The 18,787-nt window shown below is 36.8% G+C and overlaps 1 protein-coding gene across 1 annotated transcript in view; it reads right to left on the reverse strand.

Moving 5' to 3' along the window:
- The window catches only part of CDK14 (cyclin dependent kinase 14), a 208,386-nt gene that overhangs the window by 109,570 nt on the left and 80,029 nt on the right, over positions 1-18,787 (reverse strand). The window contains 1 exon segment of the mRNA XM_044678913.1: positions 9,465-9,544. Coding sequence (XP_044534848.1) covers positions 9,465-9,544 — 80 coding nt within the window.

The following is an 18,787-nucleotide window of genomic DNA, read 5'->3' on the forward strand; positions in this document are numbered from 1 at the left end:
ATTAAAACCAATGAAAGAACAAGCTTATTGGGGAAAGAGACAATTGTTTGCTCAGATGAGCAGAAATATATGGAGTTGGGGGTGGGGAACCTATTTATAGAAAGAGAAATGAAAATGGAAAGAAAGAAACAGCCACATGGCAGAATTATCCTCTAGTGCTTTGGTTAGAAATCAGTAAGCACAGAAAATGCTAAAGCAAGAAAATGTTAAATCAAAGAAATTATTGTGCATGGAAGAATATCAAAAGTGACAATTTGTTCCTTAATTTTATTAATTTTACTCTCTGAAAGTAACTTATTTAAGATCCCAAATTATTAACCTAAGCATGGATATATTTAAAGGTTGACAATTAAAGTCTAAATATTGTTAGATGGGATACAAATGAAGTTGACACCTTCTAAAAAGAAGTCCCTTGTTATTACATGGAACATATTAGAAACAGAACTGTAAGCTAGCACAAACTAGCATGCAAACATGCAAATGCACACACACACACACACACACAATTTCATTTGAAAATCTACTCATTGACTTCAAAACAACTTGAAAAACCAAACATTTTAATTCCTGTTTATCACAGAGCTATGGAACAAGACATTAGGATGAAAAAATGAAAAAGGATGGTGATAAAGGGAAAAGAAAGCAAGCACAGATAGCAACTTACCAACACCATGCAGTGAAGTCTTCCCATCTCTGTTCTGACCACTACAGTCAATACCTTAGAAAACCCTTTTATGGCCATGGCCACCATAACTTGGAGCCAGGCAAAGAGTGCTGCCAAACTAGTTCACCTCACAAGGTGGTCCTCCCTCCTGAACAGTAGTCAAGTCAACAAGTCAACAAGCACATATAAAGGGGTGTTTTTTTTTTACATGCTAGGCATTGGGATTCAAAGAAAGGAAGAGGGAATTTAATGCTCTCAAGCTCTCAAGGAACTCAGAGTCTAATGGAAGCATCTCATGTTGCAACTCAGAAAGCATTTTCTCATAAAAACAAAACGTGATTAAATTCTACAATACCTTTATCATCCTTTTACAATTAAAAGATGAATAAACTCAAGTGGTTAACCTGGGAAGCCTGTTGCCCACAAATAAGCTTCTTTTACTTCAAGAAATTAAGAGGACTGAAATAAAAGAAATTCTTTCTTCCTTTTCCTCTCTTCTTACTAAGACTATCATAAAGAAATTGGGTCTAGAAACATTTCAAAGAAAACAGAAAATCTTCCCCAAAGTATGGGCATTCAGTTCTCCTATCCTCTCTGCTGTTCCATTGGAAGTGATGGAGGTGGGGGAAAGCATTTAGTTTTCTGAATTTGAATAAATTTTTTTCTCAGAGAACATATAGTAAAAATCTGAACAAGGATCATCTCCATAACATGTTTAGTCAATCAATCAAAAAGCACTTTTAAAAGCACATATTATCATTGTGCTAAGTACTGGGGACGCAAAGACAAAAATAGTCCTTGCCCTCAAGAAGATTGCCTTCTATTGAGAGGTACTATCTAGCCATTCACTATCCATCTGTCTAACCTTCCATTCATCCATCCATTTCTATCCATCTATCTCTATCTATCCATCTACCTATCTATCCATTCATTATCCATCTAGCCATCTAGCCATCCATCTCTTCATATCTCTCCATTCATCTATCACCATCTCCATCCATCTATCTAAATCTATCTATCCATCTCCATCTAGCTATCCATTTAGCTATCTCCATCCATCCCTCCATCCATCTTTCTATCTATCTATCCACCCATTTATCTTTTATCTATCTATCTATCTATCCATTTATTTCCATCTTTCAATAATGCATACTGGCAAATACACACACACATGCATGTACAAAATACGTTGTCATTCAGTTATTTCAGTCATGTCTAACTCTTCATTACCTCATTTAGCATTGTCTTAGCAAAGATACTGGAGTAGTTTGCCATTTGCTTCTACAGTTCATTTTTCAGATGAAAAAACTGTGTCAAACAGGATTAAATGATTTGACTAGGGTCACAAAGCAAAGCCAGATACAGAATATATAAAACAACATAAAAGGAAAGTCTGGAGATGGGAGTGCTCCAGCAGGTAGGAGGAAGAGGGAAAAGGATCAAGAATACAAGTGATCATATAGCATCTACCCCCAAAAACAAAATAAAGGGGAACCAGTAAGCTCCCAATGCAGCCTATCTCATATCAGAATAATGAAAAATTTCCTTTACATTAACATAAATTTGTCTCTCAACAATTCCTTCCCAACTTCCTACACTGGAAAAAGTACTGGATATGGAATCAGACTCTAGGGACTTAAGGAAAGTCTTTTAACTTCTCTGGAACTAAGTTTTTTCAGCTATAAAATGAAGAAGTTGAACAAGATGAATATAAAGGTTAATCCTTCTAACTCCAAATTTATAATTGTGTGATCGAGTTTCTGGCATCTGAGAGGAAGCAGAATAAGCTTAATTCCTTCTGCATTCCAGCTATAAAGGATCAAGATAAAAGAGCATTTTGGTCAGAAATGATGGTTTGCTAGCAATTGCTTTTTAATATTCTCATTTCGCCCTAAATATCATTCTGACATTTTCTGTCAAAATCCATGTTTCTAGGTAAGCCATTAAATAGCAAGCAACTTACAGTTGTAACTTGCTATTTGCACAATGTTTTATATATCTCCAAAAACTCCCAACACACATAAACTCACACTCAAGCTCTCTACTCCAAGTCAAACTGTTTTACTTATCAATACAATTCTTCAATTGCCCTAGAAGACAACATAGCATAATAGAATGACTACAGGATTTATGCTCAAAGGACCTGAATCCTAATTCTTTCCTTTACTTTGGTGACCTCAGTTCCCTCATCTGTTAAGTGGAAGATTTAAATTAGATTCTCTCTAAAGTCTCTTCTAGTTCTAACTATAAGACCCTGGCAGAAGTCTGTATGGGAAGGTAGATTGTACATTGGATATGCTGCCAAGCCAAAGTCATAAAGATTCATTTTCCTGAGTTCAAACCTTGCCCCCAGATATTTTCTAGCTCTGTGACCCTAGGCAGGTCACTTAACCCTGTTTGCTCAGTTTCCTCATCTGTAAAATGAACAAGGAGAGAGGGAAGAAATTTGGGACTCAAAAATTATTTTAAATGAATGTTTAAAATTACTTTTACATGTAAGAAAATAAAAATATTCTTTTTTTAAAAAAAAGGTCCTATAAGTTTTCTGGTAAAAAGCTTTCTTTGAAACATCTCCTTGGTTCTGGAATATATCAAATACTGGAGCTAGAATCACAGAAGAGTTATTGTGTGTGTATTTCTATAGTCATTAAAAGCCAAGAAAAAGGGCAAAGTAAAGGTAAGAGCATTGGTGCAACAGAGAAAAGAAATACAAAAAGTGCCCTGTCAATTCAGAGAAGAAAGAGGATAAAGAATAAAGGGAAAAGGGGAACAAATCATCATCATCATTGATTAGACTTGCTATTTCCTCTTGCAATATAGCCACTCACCTAAAGCAAGGTCACTCAGCAGGTAAATTTTATTTGAAAAAGCATGAGGAAATAGCCAGAAAAAAATTTTTATTCAAAGAAAGACACTACTGTCCTAGGAGATTAGTTGCTCTAGGTGTTATCCATCCTACTAATAGTTCCCTGGCCATATAAAAGAACAATGTCTACAAATAGATTACTGAAAAGAATCACAAAAAAACTACATTGCAGAAAAATCTAAATATTAGAGATGGATAGGGCCTTCGCGATCACAGAATCTTAAGAGTTTTATTAGCTCAAGAGCTATCTGGGGCAACCCATATTGAAAAAAAGACACTCCAACATAGGTAACAAGTAGTATTGATATTCAACTGTTTTTCTGTCGATTCTTGACTCTTTATGACCCCATCTGGGGTTTTCTTGGCAAAGATCCTGGAGTGGTTTGCCATTTCATTCTCCAGCTCATTTGACAGATGAGGAAACTGAGGCAAACAAAATTAAATAACTTACTTGCCTAAAGTCACACAGCTAGTAAGTATCTGAAGCCAAATTTGAAATCAGATATTTCTGATTTTAGGTCTGACACTATATCCCAATGTATAATCCCAAAAGCTGCCCCATTAAGTGATCTAGTCTATTTTTAAAGGTCTGGAAAAAGGGAGAACACCTCATCTCCTGACAGAGCCCTTCTACTCCTGAGCTGTTCTAATTAAAATAATTTTTTTCATGATATGTTTCTGATTCCACCTTTCAAAGCCAAAAGGAACAAGCCTAAGATTTTTGTAATATGGCCACCCATTCCAATGTCTTCTCAAATCTAAACTCACACGGTTTTCTCAATCAATGCTAAAATCATTTGGACTGGGGACTATTCTGCATTCTGGTTCCCCTCTTCTGGAGTCACTTTCCCCAAACAGTAACCTTTAAAAAATCATGCTGGTTGTTTCAAATATCTAGGTCCATTATGGGAGATGTTAATTAATCAGCTCTTTAATGATCTGTTCTTGAATATTCCCAGGAACAGAATCCAAGGTTATCAGCCTATTATTTTCAGATCTTATCTTTCTTTCCTGAAAATAGGGGAAATAGTTGCCATTTTCCCAACCTGCAGTGCCTCTTCCATTATCTGCTAGTTATATTAATAGCTGAAAATATAACTTATCTGGAATATATTTTTAATTCATCAAGGGAATAATGTTTGGCATTCGATTTTTCCAGTCTTCTTATACTTTATTGTTATTAAGTATTCTTCAGTCTAATGACACTGGCTTCCTTTCTGTTCCATGAATAAGACTCCAGGGATTTTGACCTCCCCCTGTCTCTCCTGCCTGGAATGGTCTCCCTCCTCAAACCCTTTTATTGACTTTAAATCCCAAATAAAATCCCTTCTTCTACAGGAAGTCTTTCCTGATTCCACTTAATTCTAGTGCCTGTCTTACCTTAATTATTTCTTACTTTTCCTTCATATAGCTTCTTTGTATATATTTGTTGGTTTACTGTCTTCCCCATTAGACTGTAAGGGACTTCTGTCTCTTTTTTGAATCCTTAATGCCTAGCACAATTCATAGTAGGCAAAAAATGTTTGTTAACTCACTATCACTACCTCCTTAATTATCTTGGGCATCAACTGATGGGATTATATTTTCAGAGCTAGAAGGTACCTTAGGAGCCCATCTAGCCCTACTGGCTCATTTTATTATGAGAAAAATGACATATAGAAAGTTAAGTCACCATGCGTCCACAAATAGCAAAGGTCAAGGCTAAGATTTTCTCTATGGCCAAGAAAAAATAATTCAAAATTAGTAGTTTTAGTTTCTCTGTGTCATCAGTTATCATCATTTCATTTATTCATGCTTTTTGTTGTCCTTAGCTTTCCTTAACAACCTCAGGGCATTCTGTGTTTTAACACTCTTAAAACTGTCTTTATAGCACTGTGAAATGTTGTGCCTCCATATCCTCCATATCTGTTGTTGCATACTTCTTATTTATCTCACCAATGATTGGTGAGTTCCCTATGCATTAGTATTAGCCTTTTCAGATCATTTAAATTTTCATTCACATATTGTTGAGAGAGAGAGAGAGAGAGAGAGAGAGAGAGAGAGAGAGAGAGAGAGAGAGAGAGAGAGAGAAATTGACTCCAGGAAATGCTCCTTATTTTTTCTTCTGATTAGTTCCTATCTACTTTCTCAAAATGTAGGCTACCTGTCAAAGTTTGCTCATCTTTTCTATCCTACTGTGACATAAACTACAGGGAGCAGTGGTCACTTCTTCCACATGGTTGCTATCTTTTTCACTCCAGGAACCAGTGGTTATTTGTCATGAAAATCACATCTGGAGTACAATTTCCCCTTGTTTTATCATCTGCTTTTCGAAGGATAAAAATATCATTAAGATAAATGAATATGTCATTAGTTGCTCTGCTTTTGGCAGAGAGAAAGCTCCAGCAACTGTGTAGATAATTAAAGAGTCTCCCATTACTACTAAATTGTGATTTCTCTGCCAGATATCTCATCTGCTTCTTAAACTCTTCCATTTCCTCTTTCTGTTCAGGTGGTCTATAGTATATTTGAATGATAAAATTTCCTGTTCCTCCTTCCACTGATCTTTACCCACATATTCTCTAACACATTCCCCCCCCCCTTCTGGTTCTTGGATTTCTAAATATGAATATACTCTTTTTTCATTTAGGAGGATAAAGGGGGAAAGAGAGAATTTTATATTAATATTTATTGTTTACATAGCTGTCACTATCAATGAATTCCCGGAAGCAAAAAAAAAAAGTATGACAAAAAAAACAATTTAATTGATTTCATAACACCTTTGATTCTTTTCTTCTTCAATTTTTCTCTGAATCACTAAACAAGCATCTTATGTGCTCATTTAACGTGGGAAAAGTCCGTGGAATTCATCAAGTCTGACCCCTTATGGTGAGGAAAATGAGGACCAGAAACAGAAAATTACCTGTTCATTGTCATACTGATAGTATATGGCAGAACTGAGCCTGGAACCCAGATATTCTCATCCCAAATCTGGCATTTTTTCCACTAAACCACTGTTTTTATAAAAAAGTTTAATTCAATATAAAATGCTACCATACTCTTTTATCTAGTATGTTTCATTTGAATTAAGTATACCCATCAAGCTCTATATAGCACTCAAAGGTTTCTACAATATCTATAAGGCCATCACATTAAGACCTATAATTCATTATCCTTGTTGCCATACTTCATAGATGTCTAAATATATATGAAATTAAAGATTTTGCTCTTGAATACTTTAGCAGATTTTTTTTCTCCTCTGTACTTCTGGGTGTCTCACCTATACACAGGTATTTCCAAAATCTACACCTCCAGCCTGTTTCTCTCTCACTTCTTGTCTGCTTTCATTATCCTCAAAACTCATTTTCTGCATTCCTAGCTAGGCACCTTCACACATGCTTTATGTCCTTCCTTGTGCCTTATTTTCCACTTCTATAAATTCCTATAGTTCCCTTAATATTCAGCTTAAGTCCTATCTTTCCTGAATAATCTCTTCCTGCAATACTCAGTACTTTTCATATTCTACCTACACTGACTTCCAGTCTTGAATGAAATCCCAAAGACCATCCTTATTTGAAACATGAATTCTGTCTACACCCTTCCCAATACATAGCTAACGATTAATCTATATCAGACTTTTCAATGCCTTGGGGAGGTAGAGAGGGGAGGAAGGGAGAAAACTTGAATTCTAAAATGTCAAAGAAAAAAGACTGTCAAAAATTATTTCTACATGTAATTTAAAAAAATTAACTAAAAGAACTAAACAGCCCTCAAATAAGATTTAGGAATAAAGTTATTTCTCCATGCATTGATCTATTATATATTATTGTGTAATTGACAGATGAATATATCATTCACAAAGAGCTATATGAAGTCTTATACTGTGCTATCTTATATTAGTGGTATATAATAAAAGTAATCATTATTGTTAAAAAATAGCTATCGGGGGCAGCTGAGTAGCTCAGTGGATTGAGAGCCAGGCCTGGAGACTGGAGATCCTAGGTTCAAATCCAGCCTCAGACACTTCCCAGCTGTGTGACCCTGGGCAAGTCACTTGACCCCCATTGCCTACCCTTACCACTCTTCCACCTATAAGTCAATACACAGAAGTTAAGGGTTTAAAAAAAATTTTAAAAATAGCTATCAAGCATTTGATTCAACTACTTATGGAGTTAATAAAGTCACTACTTCATGAGGCAGTACGTTCTCTTTCTATGCATCTCGATTGACTAGTAAGATTTCCCTTATGCTGAATCAAAATTTAACTTCTTAGAATTTCTAGTCAATAGTTCTAGCTTTATCCTTTGGTTCCAAAGAGAAAAAGGAAAACTTCATAATAGCCAAAGACAGCTACAATATCCACATCCACACACATTCTCCCCAAGTTATCTATTCCTTGGGCTAAAATTCACGCATCCCAAGTTGATCCAAAAATTCACAGAGTCATTGATCCACAAGACATAATTTTGAGGTTCTTCTAATAAAATGAGATTATCAATCTCCTTTTTAAAATAAAGTACTCATGATGACTCCCTTGAAAGGGAAGAACTTAGAGATATACTAATAGCATAAAAAAATAAAAGACAAAATATTTTTCAATGAAAAACGGTATCCAGAAATAGTTGTGGAATAGTCTACATATTGTCCTACTAGGGAATAGTATAGGAAAGCCATCCAAGAATGATTGATGGACCCAGAAATTCTCCCTCCACCTGTGATTTCTTTCCTCACTTGGCTCTCTGTTCCATGTTTCTTGAGGAGAAACCATTAGCCCGAAAAAGTCTAGTGACCTTGCTCTCTTACTGGGAATCAAGGACCAGTTTCGCTCATTGAAACAGTTTTTTCTCATTTTTTTTCCCAGTTGGTCTACAGGTGGGGAATATGATGTATGATGTCAGAGTTTTTATGCATTGATCAATAGTCAATTAATGTTTTTTTCCTTTTAAAATTTTTGTTAGATGAAATGGCTCTCTGGGAAGGAAAAGAGATGGGGAGATTTAGGAGCTATAGAAGCAACAGATAATAAAATATGCTTTTTTAACATAAGAAATAAGGAGGATCCACTTCTTGATACTAGCATTCTCTAGACAATAACCATGATTGAAGTCTTAGAATACCTCAAGCAGGTATAAATCTGGCATGTAGTAGTGAAGTCTGAGTTCAGATGGCATAACATAAATTTGTAATTTATGTGTATGTGAAAGTAAGTAGAGGCAGAATCTGAGATGGGAAACATGGTGATTGATTAGGAGATGTTAGTTTCAATTAGTGGTTTCTCCCGCTAATTTAATTACTGATTCCTCATTCTCTTTATGTCCATCAGTTATCATGGTGATTGTTCAAAGACCATAAGCCCTGGTATATTCATCAATAAGCTTCCCTAGTCCCTTTCCAGGTACCATACAGCCTTGTTGGTGGGGTGGGGCACCTTCACATCCATACAAATCAAAGAAATAAATATTAAATAAAAATGAGTTCTTAGTGCTGCTTCCCATCAGCTAATGCAGTTAACAAGCTATCCTCTTCCTCCTCTTCCTCCTCCTTTTCCTCCTCTTCCTCTTCCTCCTCCTCCTCTTCCTCCTCCTCCTCCTCCTCCTTCTTCTTCTTCTTCTCTCTCTTTCTCCTCCCCCACCACCACACATACACACTCTCCCTCACCCGCTGCATTACAATCACATTACCACCATCTCTAGATAATCAAAACCAGCCCACTTGTACCAGTAACATTCAAAGGCTTTCCTCTGTGCCTAGATACAGAGGGATGGGAATATTCTCTTCACTATAAATTCCCATATTGGAAAGCAGTTTTGATTTCTAAATGTCCAGGTCTGCATTTTCCCAGGAGTAATTTACTCACGAAATTATAAAATTCATCATTATTCTTTGATTTACAGAGTTCCTTTGAATCATGAAACTTACAATGAAATCATAAAGAGAGACAGAACAAAAGCATACCTTCCCGGATTGCTGTGAAGGGAGTGCCTTCTTCCTCTTGGAGTCGAATCACCTTCAGAGCCACTAGTTTTCCATTTACCCTGCAAAAAAAAAGGATAGAGAGTGAGAAAAAAATTAAGAATGAAAATATGTTCCAGTGACAGTCCCAATTGTCTTCTCTAGTGTGTCCTGTATTTTCTCACTGTAAATGTCAATGATTCAGTGAAGACACATTTTGGAGAGGTGAATTTCCATATCATCAGTTTTTAAAATATTCACACTTGCACAATCCAAGAACTAATCTCAGCTTCCCTGAGTCAGTCCACACTGCTTTTTAGAACTGAATTTAAAACTTGGAGAAATCACTGTTGGGAAAACATGTCATAATGTAGCTATACAAACTTTTGATTATTTGATTGTAGATTGAGTCAAACCAATAGTTCCAAAAAAATTTCTTCTTTTCCAATAGTTCCTTGCCTTTTCCTTCACTTGGACCTCTATCACCTCTCTAACCATGAACTCTTCCCTTTTCCCCATTAATTCATTTCAATAAAATTCTTTAAATCATCTACTTTAAAGTACAAGTCACTAGGCTAGGCACACAAAATTAAATAACAGATGATCAGTTTATAGCAAGGAGGGTCCAATTCTTCTGAGTACTTTAAATTTTCTTGAATTTACCAATATTGAAGGAATACCAGGTTCCCAAGTACAAGGGAAAACTTACTATGTAACAGAATCATGAAACTACAATTAACAAAGTTTAATTTTGAAAGGATCCTTAATAGATGCTTTATTCAGCCTGCTCCAAAAGAGATTTCCTACTCTAACACACTGCCAAGGGGTCATCAAAGACATTCAATGAATGAGTAAAAAGTACTTCCTGAGGCAGTCCCTACCCCTTTTGCACTGCTCTAATTGTTGATAAGTTTTCCCTAACAGTAAGTCAATATTTGCTTCTTCAACTCCAAGCCTCTGCTCCTGGTCCTGCTCTCTAGGGACATAAAGAACACATCTCAAAATCTTTAAATTCATTATAGTCTTTAAAACAACTTTAGAAGGCAGTTGCTATCTTGTCCCCTCCAAGTCTTTTATTCTTCTTCAGGCTAAACATCCAAGGTCCTTCAATTGATCCTTATGTAACATAAACTAAAAAAATCCTTCACCATCATAGTTACCCTAATTTGGACTTTCTCCATCCCTTTCTAATTTATAGCACATGGAAGGGACCATAACAATCCAGATAGAGTTACCAAGACAAAGCATTGAAAGACCATCATCTCTTTATTCCCAGAATCGATGCTTCCCTCAACATCACACCAAGTTTTTGACCCTCATACTATACTGTAGAACCATACTGCACTTAAAGCCCATTAAAATCTTCAAGTTTTTTTTTCATAACTTTTGACTAACTCTGCTTTTTCCATCTTGGCTTGTGAAGTTGGCTTTCTTGAATTAGATTATAAAACTTCTCATTTATTCCTATTTCGTTTCATCTTCTTAAAGTCATCCCAATGCTCCAGCCTGTAGAGATATTTTTGGATCCTGACTGTCACTCAGAGTGCTAGTCATTCCTCTGAGTTTTGTGTAGTCTGAAAATCTGATCAACATATCATCTCCCTTTTATCCAAGTCACTACCAAAACTGTAAAACAGCACAGGGCCATGCCTAGATTCCCTAGGGCACATCACTGGTGCCCTCATGCCAAGCTAATATTGAATCCTGAATCAATATCCCAGCCATTTGACCAATTCCAAAACTATCAGATTGTATTACTGGGAGCCCTCCTCTCTTTTTCCCACAAAAAAGACTTTGATATCTTTTATTAAATACTTAGCTATGGCATAAGCAAACCAAAGTTAGTGTTCTTCTAATATAATAGTTTTAACCTGGTCAAAACAGGGTGAAACCATGAAATGATTCAGGTTCTTGGTAATCACTGTTGTCTTTGTTAAAAATTCATTAATGATTTATTTAATTATCTGCTCTAGAATTTTCCCAGGAATAGAAGTCAAACTCTTTGACCCACATAGCTGAGAAACTCAATTCTTTCCCTTTTTTGCACAGGTTTATATGACCTAGCTGGAACATAAATATGATCCTTCTGTTTTATTAAGAGATGAGGGAAGTAGGGATGGTAAGGTTAGTGACTAAACAGCATTAAGAAACTACTTTAGGCATTGCTCCATGGTAGAAATGATAGCCTAAGATCTTCAGGATTAACAGAAAATCAAGTGCTTTTGCTTGAATTTGAAGGTAGGATGTAGTGCATACCTCTGCCAAAATTTTTTTTTCTTAATCTATTTAAACTCACCATCCTGGATCTCAAGAGAAATGAAATAAAGCTAAGACTGCATAGATGCTCTCACTAATTTCTTCCCACCCCCTTTTCTCTAATAACATTATTTCCCTGGCACTGCCCCTCATAAAAAAGATAAACACACACATAAATATATATGTAAGTATGTATTTGCAACTCTTTTCCCCAGGGAGGATAATAACCTTCTTTTGCCACTGGATTAAAACCTCATCTTTTGCTTTATTTTAGAAGGAACACACCTACTATTTCAGAAGATTCTGCACTTTAATGAGGCAGCCAAGCTGGGAAACTAGGCTGATGTCCCCAGTAGTTTTCATTAACATGTCAGAATACAATACAAATCAAATGCAGAGGAATGCAAGGTTAATAATACAATGGAAAATGTCACTTTCCTACTCAGTATTGAAAAGTGTCTTGGAGCTATCATCCCAGAACATAGAATACCTACAGTAAATAGTACATGCTTCAATACACTAGAAAATTTTATCTTTCAATAATCACAGATAATTTACAAACAACTTTCCTCATAGCAACCCTGAAGATGGTTAAGGATTAAAACTGATGAAGAAAATAGCCATCTCTTCCTTTAAGGAGACCTTGCTATGAAACGTTAGGACAACAAATTTGTCCAACAGGCAGATAAGCACAAGAGCCCTGGGGCTGATAGCACCCCCCAGACCACCTGTCCCAACTCAAACCTAAGCCTCTCAGTCATCTAACAGAGAAGGAACTACTATGGAGAAGAAGCCAACCATCCCCACCAACTGTCAAGCAGTTGCCACTCACAGGGCAGGCAAGCCAGCTTTGGCTTGGGCCAGGCAAGTCATCATCTCACTATCCCTTGACCAGAATCCCTTCAGATCCAGAAGGAGATGGTCCAAGACTGTGAACTCAATTGGGAATAATCTGCAGCTAGTGAAAAAGCAGGAAAGAAAGTTCTTGTCACCAAAATCCTTGACACTGCCAAATGGTTCAATATCAGAGATGAATATGATTTCATCTGTGGGAAATGACATTTAAAAAAGTCATTATCATCTGCTTTGCTACTGTCCTCTAAGGACTAGGTGAAGGTCCATGAATTTAACTTTTAGCTGAAACTTTCCATCTATGTTACCTCCAACATTAGAATGTGAATATATTAAAAGCAGGAATTGTTTTATTTATGTGTGTGTGTCTACAGAGTCCCTAATTGATTCTCTCTCCCACCAATCACAGTGACTACTCCAAATCTCTTCATCCTTTCTCAGGCTTCCCAATTCTCTCCATTTCCCCATTTTCTCTGCTCAGGACTTCAGCTCATACATTACCCAACAGATAAATCTCTTTTCAAGGAAAGCTTCCTCTTCTCCCCTCCTCATTTCACATTCCCCAGACATGTTGTCCTTATCATCTCCTTCTTCACTCTTGCCTTTGAACAAAAAGCAAGTCTTTTCTTGTCAAGGTCAACGTCTCTGCGTGCACCCTTGACCCTATCACTTCTCATCTTTATCTAATTGCCTCCATATCAGTTCCGCTCTCTCTTTAATTTTCAGCCTCTTCATTTCTACAAGCTCCTTCTCTGCATCATATAAATATGCTCATTTCTCCCCTCGCATAAAAAACTCACACTTCATCTACCTATTCCTGCTAACTACTGGCCTGCATTTCTCATCTCTTTCTTGACCAAGATCCCCAAGAAAGACATCAACACTAGCTCCCTCTGTTTTGTCCACTCATCCTCTGGAAAGAAGAAGCACATACAGACCTTCATCATCTCTTTCCTGAATTACGAGAGCCTTCAGATTGTTCTCTCTGCCTCAAGTCTCTCAAGTCCAATCTCTTCTCAATTCATCTACAATAGTAGTTTTCCTAAAGTACTGGAAGTTGCCGTGTCTTCTTTCTACTCAATGAACTCCTCTTTGGCATGCAAAGCCCTTTATAACCTGGACCCTTCCAATCTGCCAGTCTTCTTGAGCCTAGCTCCCTTTTGTATGTTCTATGATCCATGGACACTGGCCTATTTGCTATTCCTGACACACTCTATCCCCACTCTCTGTGCCCTGGTCCTGGCTGTTTCTTTTACCTAAAATGCTTTCCCTCTTCCCTTCCCTGGCTTCCTTCAAATCTTTCCTTCTGCAAGAGACCTTCCTAAGCCCACACCTCTTCCCTTCTCCTTCTATCCAATTACTTCCTATCTAAAAAAATTATTTCCATGTTTTTTCCTCCACTGTGTGAGCTCCTTGTGAGCAGAGATTGTAGTTTTTATTTTCTTTGTATCCCCAGTACTTAGTACTGTGGCTGGAACATATTGAATGCCTCATTCAAAAATAAAGCCCAAAGGGGGCACAGGGAGGAGCTCGGTGTTTTGAGAGCCAGGCCAAGAGATGGGAGGTCATGAATTCAAATCTGGCCTGAGACATTTCCTAGCTGAACTTGATCCCCATTGCCTAGGCCTTATGGCATCTCTAACCTTGGGACCAACACAGTTTAGATTCAAAGAGAAGGTAAAATTTAAAAAATAATAATACCCGCCTCAGGAGATTGTTGAGAAGATCAAGTGAGATAATATGTGAAAAGCACTCTGAAAATGTTAAAGAACTCCATCATTTAATTAACTCATTAGAAAGAGACCATTTAAGGGTTGATAGAGCAGACACTATTATCCTCCTTTACAGATAAAGAAAGTGACTCTTTCCAAGACTTGCCCATAATCAAAATTATTTATTTTACATTTTGTAATTTTCTCTAACTCTTGCTTGGTTTTAAAATCTTTCCTTTCCCAGAGATCTGACAGGTATACTATTCTATGTTAACTTAATTTTTTTATAATTTCCCTCTTTATATTTAAGTCATTCACCCATTCTGAATTTATCTTGGTGTAGGGTATGAGATGGTAATCTAAACCTAATCTCTCCCATATTGTTTTCCAAATTTCCCAGCAGTTTTTGTCAAATAGTGAATTTTTGTCCCAAAAGTTGGGCTCTTTGGGTTTATCATACACTGTCTTGCTGACGTCACTTACCCCAAGTCTATTCCACTGATTCTCCCTTCTGTCTCTTAGTCAGTACCATACCATTTTGATGACTGCTGCTTTATAGTACAGTTTAATATCTGGTACTGCTAGGCTCCCTTCCTTCACATTTTTTTTCATTATCTCCCTTGATATTCTTCATCTTTTGTTAAATAATTTTGATTACACTAAATTAAAAAGGTTTTGTACAAACAAAAACAATGCAACGAAAATCAGAAGGGAAACAACAAATTGGGAAAAAATCTTTATAACAAAAAACTCTGACAGGGGTCTAATTACTCAAATATACAAGGAGTTAAATCAATTGTATGAAAAAATCAAGCTATTCCCCAATTGATAAATAGGCAAGGAACATGAATAGGCAATTTTCAGATAAAGAAATCAAAACTATCAATAAGCACATGAGAAAGTGCTCTAAATCTCTAATAATTAGAGAAATGCAAATCAAAACAACTCTGAAGTATCACCTCACACCTAACAGATTGGCTAAAATGAAAGAAGGGGAGAGTAATGAATATTGGAGGGGATGTGGCAAAATTGGGACATTAATGCATTGCTGGTGGAGTTGTGAACTGATCCAACCATTCTGGATGGCAATTTGGAACTATGCCCAAAGAGCGCTAAAAGATTGCCTGCCCTTTGATCCAGCCATAGCATTGTTGGGTTTGCACCCCAAAAAGATCATAGATAAACAGACTTGTACAAAAATATTTAAAGCCGCGCTTTTTGTGGTGGCAAAAAAATGGAAAATGAGGGTATATCCTCCAATTGGGGAATGGCTGAACAAACTGTGGTATATGCTGGTGATGGAATACTATTGCGCTCAAAGGAATAATAAACTGGAGGAATTCCATGTGAACTGGAAAGACCTCCAGGAACTGATGCAGAACGAAAGGAGCAGAGCCAGAAGAACATTGTACACAGAGACTGATACACTGTGGTAAAATCGATTGTAATGGACTTCTGTACTAGCAGCAATGCAATGACACAGGACAGCTCTGAGGGATTTATGGTAAAGACGCTACCCACATTCAGAGGAAGGAGAAGAAACATAGAAGAAAAGCAACTGCTTGAACACATGGGTTGAGGCGGACATGATTGGGGATGTAGACTCAAAACTATCACACCAATGCAACTATCAACAATTTGGAAATAGGTCTTGATCAAGGACACAGGATAAAACCAGTGGAATTGCGCATTGGCTATGGTGGGGGCAAGTAGGGGGGGTGAAGGGGAAAGTAAGAGCATGAATCATGTAACCATGTTAACTTTTCTAAAAAATAAAAATTATCAAATTAAAAAAAAATAAAATCCAGATTTCCAAGACTTGCCCATAATCAAAGAGCAAGTAATGGGAGAGAAACTGGAACTAAGTCCAAGACTTCTAACTCCTACTCAGGAGGCCTCTCCTAGCCTACTTCCAAGAAATATTTCCAAAACAATACTGAAAGAGAATGAAGAATTTGCTAAGTTTCAGTGCCATTATCTAACAAATGTCTACCTGATCATTGAAAAGACTTTAATTAAATCTCAAAGACCCCTCCAAAGAATTTTGATTCTAAATCCAAATTCATTTTAAACAAGTTCCTTTCCTCATGTATCTTTCCCAGGCCTAATAAAGAAGCTTTGGAGGGCAGCCAGGTAGCTCAGTGGATTGAAAGCCAGGCTCAGAGACTGGAGATCTTTGGGTTCAAATCTGGCCTCAGACACTTCTTAGCTGTGTGACCCTGTTCAAGTCTCTTAATCCACACTGCCTAGCCCTTACCACTCTTCTTCCTTGGAATCAATACACAAAGTAAGGGATTTTAGAAGAAGAATAAGAAGAAGGAAGAGGAGGAGGAGGAGAAGGAAGGAGGAAGAGGAAGAGGAAGAAAGAGGGGGAGGAGGAGGAGAAAGCATAATTATTTCCTTAAATGCAGTGCACATTTCTGCTCAACACTTGGCATCACCTCCAATATATAATATGATTTCAGGAGGTCACCAGTTCTCTCAGTTTTCTCATCTGTAAAATAAATGAGTCAGAAGAGATGGTTCTTGAGGTCCCTTTCAGGTCTATAGCCTTGATCCCTAAACCTAGTGCATTGAAGACCTTACAGAAGGAATGTCTGATGGTAGTCTCACTAGTGTTTTTTTTTCCCCAAAGACTCCTGAAATTTAAAAGGATTATATCACCATCAAAGAGTTTCAAGCATAGTTTACATTTGTTTTAATTATTTTTATGGTAGTTAAGTAATATAACAGATAAAGCACTGAATGTGGAAGTTCAGGAGTCAATTTGATTCCCACCTCAAAAACATTATGGCCCAATGACCCTGGACATCAGGAATCATCCTCTGGCTGAGTTAACTAATCTATAAAATAGATAAAAACAACATCATTGGTAGGAGGGGTGATTTTCAAATCAAATGCCATGGTAAATTAAAGCTCTTTATAAATGCTAAGTCTTATCATTCCCCTTCATCCAGAACTCCTTGAAATATGGTAGAGAAAACACAAGCCTAACATTTCTTCAATGTTGTCTCACACTGAAAACTTTCCATTTTTCCATTTGTAGAAATGAGAGCTTCATGAGTTGACTCATCTTCCTTCAACCAACAGAAAAGTTCCCACTGACTGCAGCCAGCATTCTTCAGTAATCTGATCACATAGCACTTCATCAGCAGCTAACACCCACAGTCCAACTGCTTCACTGGGTTGCTATTAATGATTGTATTGATTATAAAATTGCTCTCTTAACCTTAGAACTGTTGTGACTTTCTCCCATCTTAATTAATTTTTCTCTGGGTGAATGGGCACTCATTGACTACTGAACTTCTGAGTACTTTTAAGTATTACCTACTACTATAAGATAAAATGTAAAAATTACAAGACCTGAGATTTGTGAAGCAGGGAAAAGGCTTATACCAAGAATAACTTAACAATGCAAAGTTGAATATGGCACTACAAGGAAAAAACAGATCTTTAAGGGAAGAGACACAAACTTTCATGCATGTCTTTTGACTTGTGTTGAGTCAGAACTTTGAAATACAAATGCAAGAGTCATGAGATGCCTAGAAAGAATAAATTTATTTCAGCATTTAGAAGCAGCTGAATGATGGTGTAGAGCTAACATTCTAAAGAGAGAGGGGGGAAAATGGTGCCTTCAAAATCCGAATGTTCTCAAAGGGAACTAAAGAAGTTCAAAAATAAAAACACAAGCCCTGGAAGTGAAATGGTTCTATTCTGAGTGTTTTAAGAGGGAAAACAGAAGTGAAACATTCTCATAATTGGGGGCCATAACAAGAATACACAAATGTAGAGGAAGGGGTGGATGAGAAAATGGGCATAAGATTAACTTCATTCTTATCAGAAAATGCAAAGGAGGGATGGATACTAAGCACACACAAAAAATTTGGTGTAGAAATACACCAAATCAAAGCAAGAACAAGCAGGAATGGGGTAAGAGGCTAAAAGGCAAAATAATACCAAGGAGGGTATGTTTGTTATTAACATTCCTTAGACTTTAAAAAAAAACGCATTAAAAATGCTGTGGAATGAATATGTCAAATGACAAAACTTGACCTTTGAAGTTATTCTTAAATTCCTGTCCTTCTAATTTCTAATATGGTTGGGGAGTTCTCTATGCATCTACACTGGTCACTTTATTTCCCATTCTTCCTGGGTTAATTTCCTTTGATGCATTTAAATCCATGAGATCTTACCTATCTTTCCTCTCACTCTTTGAAGTCTCCTCTTTTCCTTACTCTTTGAAATCTGCTCTGATAAAAGCAGTAGGGCAAGTCACACTTATACTCAGATTCCCCTCTTCCTCTATCAAAACTCTAGGAGACATCATCAGTTCCTCACAAGGTCCCCACCATTTCTAAGTCTTCCCTGTTAAAAAGTATCAGATTATGAAGGGAAGTAGCAAAAAGAGAAAGGAGGGAAAAGAGAGGAAAGAGAGAAAGAAAGAAAGAAAGAAAGAAAGAAAGAAAGAAAGAAAGAAAGAAAGAAAGAAAGAAAGAAAGAAAGAAA

Source organism: Gracilinanus agilis, chromosome 5 (assembly GCF_016433145.1).
Source record: "Gracilinanus agilis isolate LMUSP501 chromosome 5, AgileGrace, whole genome shotgun sequence".
In the NCBI taxonomy this organism is placed as follows: Eukaryota; Metazoa; Chordata; class Mammalia; order Didelphimorphia; family Didelphidae; genus Gracilinanus; species Gracilinanus agilis.